Source organism: Rhea americana, unplaced genomic scaffold, assembly GCF_003343005.1.
Source record: "Rhea americana isolate MKP2758 unplaced genomic scaffold, rheAme1 scaffold_102, whole genome shotgun sequence".
In the NCBI taxonomy this organism is placed as follows: domain Eukaryota; kingdom Metazoa; phylum Chordata; class Aves; order Rheiformes; family Rheidae; genus Rhea; species Rhea americana.
Window position 1 is genome coordinate 1,003,982 of NW_028185062.1, and position 9,592 is coordinate 1,013,573.

The 9,592-nt window shown below is 45.8% G+C and overlaps 1 protein-coding gene across 1 annotated transcript in view; it reads right to left on the minus strand.

Annotated features, from left to right (window-relative positions):
- Positions 1–9,113, minus strand: part of F2 (coagulation factor II, thrombin) — a 10,906-nt gene extending 1,793 nt beyond the window's left edge. The window contains exons 1-12 of the mRNA XM_085306109.1: positions 9,035–9,113; positions 7,970–8,133; positions 6,183–6,207; positions 5,920–5,970; positions 5,306–5,411; positions 5,096–5,226; positions 3,132–3,428; positions 2,603–2,713; positions 2,210–2,336; positions 1,437–1,604; positions 928–1,101; positions 629–807 (exon numbers count right to left, since the gene is read on the minus strand). Of these exons, the coding sequence (XP_085162235.1) occupies positions 629–807; positions 928–1,101; positions 1,437–1,604; positions 2,210–2,336; positions 2,603–2,713; positions 3,132–3,428; positions 5,096–5,226; positions 5,306–5,411; positions 5,920–5,970; positions 6,183–6,207; positions 7,970–8,133; positions 9,035–9,113 (1,612 nt within the window). The remainder of the gene's footprint in view (positions 1–628; positions 808–927; positions 1,102–1,436; positions 1,605–2,209; positions 2,337–2,602; positions 2,714–3,131; positions 3,429–5,095; positions 5,227–5,305; positions 5,412–5,919; positions 5,971–6,182; positions 6,208–7,969; positions 8,134–9,034) is intronic.
- Between the last annotated feature and the right edge of the window lie 479 nt (positions 9,114–9,592).

Here is a 9,592-nt window from a genome sequence, read left to right on the forward strand (position 1 = left end):
ATATGTTATGGAGGAGAAATAGCGTATATGTTATGGAGGAGAAATAGCGTATATGTTATGGAGGAGAAATAGCGTATATGTTATGGAGGAGAAATCAATTTTTCTGAAGAGATGAGTACAGATTTGTACCTCTAATCTTATTATACAGGAAACAAAAGAACATTTTTCACACAAGCCATAACTAATCTGTGCAGCCTATTACCAGAAGTTGTGGGTATACGTATGAATACGTTCCAAAGCACTGAGACAAGTCAGTAGAGAACAGGTTGCAGAATACAATAACTGAATTGTGGCCTTTAGCTAAGGAAGTACCTAAACTATTTCATATACTGGTGAAAAGATAAATTCTATATGTGCTCAGTTTTTGTGCAGTTCTTCCTGATATAGAGCAGACTGGTCACATTAGGCTAGTTAACTTGACAGTATGGTGTTAAAAACTTCATTTATAGTTTTAATTTTTCTAGCCTTTCTGCTGTCTGAGAACTGAAATGTTGGTTCTTATCATGGGAAAATTATTCTTCAGGAGGGCAATTCTAAGCTTATCGGAAAGTAACCTGGCCCCATCAAGAGCTCGAGCCCCTCATCTTGCGGTTATGGCGGTTAGCTTTGTGCCTCCAGTGCCACTTACCTGCACAGAACATGTTGTCAGTAACTTTGACTTTGGTGGATGCCTTGCAAGTATTTTGGTCTACAATGGGGATGTTGAGCTGTTGAAGAACTGTGGGCAAGTTGCTCGGGTTAGTGGCCCATGTTTCTTTCAGGTTTCCCCAACCAGTTACCCGCCCTTTGTGACCTGCCAGCATCAGCCTGTAGAAGGAAGCATGGTTGTAATCAAATTTATTGCAATAACATTCTGCTATCTGTCTCCCTTGCTGCAAATAGGCTTTTGTAGCCTGTCCTTTTAGAACTATGCTACTACAGCCTCACCTTTGCACRATCTCTTTGGTAGGCAGGCAGACAGGATGGATGTAGTCACTGAAGATGATAGGTCTCTTCAGGTGCATGAGTGCAATGTCTCGGTCCATGTTCTCTTTCCAGTTGTATTTGGGATGGATGATGATTTTATCCAACAGAGCAATTTTCTCTTTGTTCTTTTCATATCTGAAATTGTTATGAAGAACTGACTGTACGATAGCAACTTAGAGCCTCTGGGGCTGATGATACACTCAGGTRTATCATCAGCCTCTGAGAAAATACTCTCCTCTTAACAGTAAAGGAGTGCCCCTTTAGACCTTCCAGGTCTCTGCCCTCACTTTCATTTCAACCTCAAGAATCAGCTAGAGCAGCAAATGACAACTCTATTTGATCCCTTATTTGGGAGGCATGCTGCGTGTGTGTATTTATTTTTTTCCTTGTGTACTGAATATCTCAACCTTGTTTTATCTCATTACTCCAAGAGGAAGACTAGTTCACTCTCACTTCTTCCAGGCTCTTACTTTGCCCTCAAGTGCTTGCCAATCCGCACCAAGATGTCATTTGTAGTTAAGTTCTTGTCCCAAGGTGGATAATAAAGGCAATGAGCAGCAGTCAAGACCCAGCTGTCACTGATGAGGCTGGCACCACACAGCAGCTCTTGAGGACTCTTTTTGTAGAGCATCACCTGCCTAAGAGACAAGGAAGGAGGAAGACTTGCCATTGGTTTTGACCTTGGTTGATAGATGCCTTGCAGGTATCTTGGTCTACAATGGGGGCATCAGGCTGTTGCAGAACTGTAAGTTGCTCAAGTTAGTGGCATATGTCTACCAAGACTAAAGGCTGAAGCAGAACCTGTAGTCAGCGTGAAACAGCATTGTGCTGTATTGACACAGAGGAATGCATAGGTRGCTCTCCAGCAAAAACTTTGCTAGGCTTCCAGCCCTGAAACTGAAGGTGTGTTCACTGTACTAGATAATTTTACCATGTTTCTTTCACCTGCAGAGCTTTCTGATCCTCTTTCCTCCAGTAAGGCTAGAAGGAAGGAGGAGATGAAGATGAACACACTAGCACTTCTGCTCTCCCTGGTGACYGTGCACTTGGCTCAAGAGGAGAGGAGGAGTTTCTTTACAGCTATTGTAGTGTTGCACTGTAAACCTCCTGGAGAAGCTATGAGTAGAAGTGATGTTGACTGCACATTCCCTGGCACAGGAGAGCCCTCTTATTTCCCCCTGCTTGAACGGAAGGGAAGGGAGAAGCAATTACCCAGGAAAGACTGTAAGGAGATTCTGCTTACCAGGGGGAACTGCCGACTTCTGCATCGTCCCCACCCACAACTCTGCTTGTAATGTAGGATCCCAGCAGCTCCTTCTCAGTTTTGTCTTGCATGTTTTTCTTCTCAAATAGAGGGCGAATGCCGCAGTCTGAAAAGACAGGCAATCTGGCTTTGTTAATCCACCTCATTCACAGTGGAGAAATTATGCCTGCAGTGAGTATGCTCAGCTAGAATAACCTAGGAAGAGAGCTCCTACTAGCGCTCTAATCTGTAACTGGAGATTCTGATGATCCTTCAAGGAATTTAAATGCAGTATTTGGCAGGGTGGTGTTTCTGAGGAACAGTGAGTATCCTGTGCAAAGAAGCTGCAGCCTTTCCACAAACTGTGATGCTGTGTCCCAAGTTCATGCTCACCTGCTTCACCTGAACCAAAAGTTTTGTCATCAAAGAAGGTTTTGAACTCTTGAAGGACAGTGCGTCCTGATATTCCCTCCACCTGTTCATCTCCATCCTCCAAGGAGCTGTCTGAGAAAGATAAAAATAGTGAAAGGCTTTGCTGCAGGCTTCCATCTTTATCAGGAGTGCAGCTGTCCCTTCCCAAAACTAGGGGAATGATGAAAGAATGATGTTTAAAAGCCACTGCCATTTTTAATGCTTATTCTATAATCAGCCACGTACTGGCTAGGCAGTTTTTGGGGGTGGGGGGTGGGGGGGGAGGAACTGTAGGAGAGCACAATGCGGGGGCGGGGGGAATAAGCACAAGTGTGTAACAAGCAGGTTAATATGTATGATATTTGGACAAACAGGACTTTCACATGCATGGCACACTGACTTCCTCATCTCTGCCCCTCTCCTCCAAGCCAAGCCCTTTTTTACAGTGACAGATTGGTTTTGCTTGTCACTTCCTTGCAATATGTGTACCAAACCCATTTAGGCTTCTTACCACAGTAGTGCAGGTCACAGTATTCAAAGTTGGGTGGTTCATCTGTGACACACCAGACACCTTCATCATCTGCATCAGGATTCCTACAGTAATTTTCCAGTAGCTTCACCTCTGTGGTGATAGTTTTTCCTTGGAGMACCTCTTTGGCCTTCTCAGAGTTCCATGGTAGACACTTAGCCCCAGAGATGGTGACTGAGAGGGTTCCAGTATAAAGCATGCCTTTTTTTTGTTCACATGGCTCTGTTGAGGCTGGAGGCTTGACTTGTGGAGTGAACTCGACTGTGGTCCTGTCCTCCCCTGCAAAGGCAGAAAGCTGTGTCCTAAGCCATAGCTTTGCACTAGGAAATAATGGCGTTGACATTTGGCCCTGAAGCCCTTTGCTAAAGCCCAGAGTTCCACGGGGCATCCCATCATGTTTGAGAGCGCCTGTGCTCCCACAGGCTGACGTGCTTGAAGCAGTGAGTCAGTATTGCAGTGTCAGAGGTGTCTGTTTAAACAGGAGGTAAGAAGAGGCTGGTACTCAGCACTGTGCCTCTCTGTGCCACTCAGATGTCAGGGACAATGTTTTGTTCTTAGGCGTCTTTTTTTAACCAGCTCARGGGATGGGGACCTAAGCCATCACAGCACTGCTGATTAAGAGCATCTAGTGCCTTCTTTTCAGATGTGTAACTAGGTCATGTTTCAGGAGTCTTTATAGTGCTATGTTACTAAAATCCTAAACTGAAGTTCCCTTAAGATACTTCTTCCACAAATAATGAGAGAAAAGTATTCCTGCCAGCCTTTCTGCATTTCTTTTTGCAAATCTGCCACTGACTGCAAGCTCTAAGTAGAATTTCCTGGGTGAGTGGGCACAAGGTGATCTGTTCTGCAGCAGCCGCTTGACCTCAAGCTGCCGACTTTTTGAGCACTGTGGGAACCCCCATATGAAGAGAAGCCTTCTGACTACTTGCTCTGGAGTGCAGCAGCCACTCAGCAGGCAGCAGTCAGCTTAATCACAGAGGCTGCCTGTGAAGCTGACTTATGTCAACATGATTGTAGCATGTGAGAAAATAAGGCTTTTTTTAGACCTGTCAGATACATGTATGCAAAACTGTAACAGTAGGTTACTCTACTGTAGGTCAGAAACTAGCTGGTGAACAGAGATGGTCTTAGATGGCTGATCGTCCCAGGGCAGAGGAGTGTTTCTCCTTTGATTCTCCATAGGGGAGATAGGGGCCATATTAGTGATGTTATTACTTCAGAACACCCCCTGGTCAAAATGGTTGCTGACCCCTTTGATCTTCAAAGGACTTGAAGCACAATGTTGCTTCTGCTTTTGGAAGTGAAGTTGCTGCTGCTGTAAGAAAGCTTTCTACTTTCTATCATTTCTTCTGAGAAAAGGGCCAAGCCCCACAGAAGGCAGCTGCGTGTCGTTGAAAAGGAATGGGAAGGTACGAGTAAGTGCATGAGAATAGGTTTCCATCCTGCCAAGCGAGAGAAGGGTGCTTGCTCTCCTTGGCAGGAGATGGTGTGTAACAAACAGTGCTCTTCCCTGAGTGAATGTTAAGGTAGGCATCCTACTCCAATTTGTATATATTTTGTCCTAAAGGTGGGAATTCTGACCAAAAAAAAAACGGTATGACTCACTGCTATCACTGTGTCCTGATTTAGAGGCAGCTGAGTTAGGATTTTAGGGGGTTTCATGTTGGCAAAACTGCAGTAGACTCCACAGGATTGTTGATACCAGATTTGATCTAGATGTAGATTAGTCTGGTCTAGAGAAAATGGCATATGAGAAGGAACTAGCTAAGGCAGACAAATGGGGTTTCTCCTCAGCCCCTCTTACCCCAGATTCCTGTAATATTCCCCCCCCCAAAAAAAAAAAAAAAAACTCTCCCCTTTCTTGATGCATTTTTACTATCAGCCTTAGTGTAAGGGGCTCCCAGTGAGTGAAAGGCCTGCTGGGGCCTAAGGCGGAGGCATACCACACACTGGAATGGGACATTCCTCCCGTGGCACTGTTGGGTCTCGGGTGTAGCACCATGGGCCCGCTGGGTTGTTGTCTGGATTCCTGCAGTAGTTCTCAGTGAGGCTGGGATGAATGGTGGCATTAAATCTATAAGAAAAGGCTGATTAGGTAAGGAAGGCAGAACAGCCTGGAGAACCCTTTAGGGATATGAGGGAGAAGAACTTACTTAGGTATATGTGGATATTTGCTTCTCCACATTTGACATTCAATCCCTGATTTGGTGTGACTAATTGTCCCCCGATAGTTCTGGCCCAGACCAGTGGAGCAGTTACCTGTCAAAATCCCAACACAGGGTAAGCTGGAGCCAAGGCACATGGAGGTTATATTTCTCAAGGTCAGAGGTACCATCTCCTTTTAATTTTTACAGCATATCTGCACAAGCAAAGATATTTTCTTCATGGGATGGGAAGAGCACACAGTTTAATCTCTGCCTTGTTAGAGGGAGCTCATCCTGAGGCTCTGTTCCTTGCTTTGGCTGTAGGTGCAGGTGGGAGCAATTGTGACGGGCTTGTTTTTTTCGGAGCTGGACTTGGTACCATGTTATAGGGAAAGGTATCTACCCTATGCTGTTACAATGGGGAAGTTAGGTTGTTTGTGAAATGTTCAAGAGGGAAGTGAAGAGGAAGAAAGGACTTTGAAGTTCCCCTCAAGCTAGTTCTCTTTTTAATTGGAGGGCCTCACCAACTTTAGATTTTTCTTTCTTCCAAACTCTGCAGGAAGCAAGTTTCTGGTGCTCACCGTATCTGGGAGTTCATGAATTCATGAACATGAATTTCTTACCTTGTAGACAAGCATCCAGAACTGTCCTGGACTTCCTTATGCCCTGACACACTATCAGAACAAGAAGAAAGAAACCCATTATGTGAAAAAATCTAAGCATGTATCACAGTTTGAATCAGTTTATCGGGGACAAATGTAAGTGTTTGCCCTGGAAAGGGGGCTCTTCTAATAGGATACTATTAGAAGTAGAGAACTATCTCTTTGGGATGCATCCATGCAGCCTCAGGGATAGTGGAATACCTGCAGGACTTGAAGCAACTCACCTTGGTATTTTGACCAAAATTCCTCCTGAAAAATAAATGTAAATATTTAAGAGTAGAGAAACAGAATACAAGACCTTCCTTAGCTGCTGCAATTCAAACCCGTAGGAGAATGCATCATCACAGCAAAGGAAGCAAACTAACTGAGACACTGCTGGTATCAAATGCTACAGAGCCCAACAAAGCAAAAATCTGCTGCARAGCTGTTTTCTTTCCCATCAGACTAAAGAATCAGAGAGTCTGTTACAGCTCTGCCTCAAATCGGCAGGCATTTTGGAAGCAACCCACTAAACTTCATGTGTTTCTGTGTCACTGCAATATCTGGACGTCAGGTCTCCATCGAATCCCACAGTCTGAAGCCTAGAAACCACCTCATCTGAAAGCCCCTGTGCCTAGGTGAGTGGACACCAAACAGCTCTGTTGAGGAATACTATTACAGTGACTTCTGCTTAGCTGCTTTCCATTCATAACCTTGGATCTCTAAAACTACATGTTTTTATCCTACCACAATATAATGTGCTTTGTTTTATGCCCTATGCTGGCAAAAGGAAATACTGTAATACAGCAATGTCCCTGTAATGAAAGAACCTAATGTCTGCAGGGGTCTATACCATTCTGTGAAAGACGTTTTGATTGTTTTGATTGTTTTTTCATTTTGATTGAAAGACATTTTGATCTGTCCTGAGCCTTCACTTTGTAGCCTCTGTACTGACCTAGAACAGGCAGGATAAGCCAAGGGAAATTCTTATGACTATAAATCTAAATGCAGAGATACAAAATCAGTGCAATCAAAAATCAGTTACTTTGCAGGAACACTTACTATCCGTGTTACACTGTTAATCCAGCAACAGACTATCTAAGGAGGGATTTCAATCACTTTTTATGGATTTGAGACTAAGCAGGTTAATAGAGGGCTGGCATTGCTGAAAAAAGACCAGGGATGCTTACAGCAGTTCTCATCAACATACAGAGGAAACAAAGCCTGTGCTACTGTACAGAAATCCAAGGAATTGGACCTAGAACTTTTAAAGGTTGGTAAAAGGCAGAGGACACTCCAGAGCAGTGAGAAAATGGAGACCACAGGTCATATACAGGTATTGCTCAGCTTCATAGAGCTACATCTGTCAAATATCTCATACCTGAGAGTGATTGCATTAGAAATACTGTACAGAGCTTGTATCTTGCTGGCTTACATTCTTAAATGTTCATTTCTTTACCACTGTATTTTCTGGAATGTGTAATTCAGCTCTAATACTGGTCTTGGGGCTAGGAACACTTTTCAAAATGATGCAGGCAGAAATTTTGCAGTGAGCAAGTCCAAAAGCCACAAAAAAGGACGGTCCCAAAGGCCTGAGCTCAAAGGGGCTTGAGGCACCTGCATGGTATTTGGTTGCCAAGCCAGCTGTTTTGCGAGTGTCCTGGGGGACCATTGGGGGTTGTGGTGGTTAAAGACACATGGTGCCATGCTGCAGTGGAAGGTGCAGTTCTTGACTGATGGCTGAGGGAAGGTTCTTTCCTTTTCACTTTATGCTTCAAATAAAGAGGGAGGGAAAGAATCCAAGCTTTGAGAGGTATTCCCTGGAGTGGCTCCTTCCCTCTCTCTCAGAGGGAAACTCCCTAAGGAAGTCTAAGCTCTCCCTGGGGTGCACACACACCTCAGCCCCATCTTTGTATCCCAGAACTCTGTCTTACAACCCCCCGTCCCTGGCTATGAGTGTTATGCTGGTGTCTTGCTATAGGAGCTGGTTGAGGGAAGGCTTCTTAAGAGCACCGACGTGCCCTCTACGTACCGTGCGAACAGTGGATTCAAGGGCTTCAAAGGCCTCCTCGTAACTACATGTCTCCTCCAGGCACTCTCGCTCCAGGTTGCCTTTAAGCATCTCTTCCAGAAATCCCTTGTTGGCACGTCGTGGGCGCTTAAGCAGCAACAGTGCCTTCTCCTTGTCCAGGAAAACTACCGAGTCAGAACAGTGCCGGTCACAGGGATGCTCGCAGTGCGGGGACCCCTTTGTCTCTCCTTGTAGTTTCCAAAAATCATACTCAGCTGGTGTGATGATCCCACAGCCCAGCCCTGCTCCCATTCCACCATGCAGTGGAGAAGTCCTATCAGGACCTCCCGCATCTACACCTGATGATCAGTGCAGTCTATAATCTGTCTGTGACAGTCGCCTTCACATAGGCACCAGAAGGGATGGGAATCCTCCATTATCCTTGACAAAGCAGCTCTGCTCACTTGTGGTTAGAGAGAGGCTTGTTTGCCTGAGCTCTGCCAACCGCTGTGGTGTGTCTCACTGACCTCAGACTGCTGCAATAGGGTGCCGTTTGAGTCCCTGCTCTCAAACCTGTAAATAGGTCTTCGCACTGCCAGTGATAAGAAAAGCTGAAGGAAGTAGAGACTGTAGCAAAAGATAAGGAGCAGTGAGCACAGGGAGGCTGCATATTGTGGATGACCAAAAATAGACCTAAGGACTATAGAGGAGGAAACAGAGAATTGCAGCTACCCAAGTCAACTGACTAACTCTAGCCCAAGAAGGCCCATGGTTGTGCTACGCAAGATCCTGGACCTAGCCGTGTCCTGCTTCCCTACCATCTCCCCCATGGCCCACAAAATCCACTGAGCTATGTCATCAGGGTTTCCTGCTGGCAGCTGGAGGCTGCTGCATCCTCTCCTCAGGAAAGCCCTATGTTGGTGCCACTGTCTGCACCCTGTAATTCCCAACTTTAAGCTTTTAGAAACTCCTCTGCTTTACCTAGCAAACCTTCCACAGGCTTTACTGTTGAGAAGAAATAACCCCGTTTCCCTTCCTTCCGTTGTCCATTGGTACTGCCCTTCTCCCTGGGCTCTTGGATCTTACCTCCATCGTGGCTTAGTGTGAGGTGCAGAAGGCTGGAAAGGAGCAGGCCCCTCAGTATGCTGGTTTTGTGGTGCGCCATGCTGTACAGCCCTGGCTGCAGGGGAAACGCAAGGGGAACAGAACAAGCGGAGTCACAGCCCTGCTGGGTTAATATTGAACCAGAATGAAGAAACAGGACTCCAGAGGTCGTGGTGTGTCAGGGACAGTGGGGTTGAAGCTCCTCTTATCCCTCCTCTCTTGGCTTCTTTCCTTTCCTTCAGGGCATCTTCCTTTTCATACTTCATTGGCAGAAACTACACCATAACACAAATAAAATGTGTCTGGAGATGCCCTTGTCCCTGCCCCAGAGCTAGAGTTAGTATCTCATTTCATAGCATGGAAGAGGGCATGAGGAGCAAGAGGATGAGCTTGCCCCAAGGTACAGGGAGAATTTGGGTTGGAGAGGTCTCTGCCAGCTCACGGCCACCCCTGCCGGAGCAGCTCGCTCTGCTCATCCCATGGCTCTTGGCAGGATTGCTGCCTTCCCACCAGCTGGCTTGGTTCTCTGCAGCTGACTCT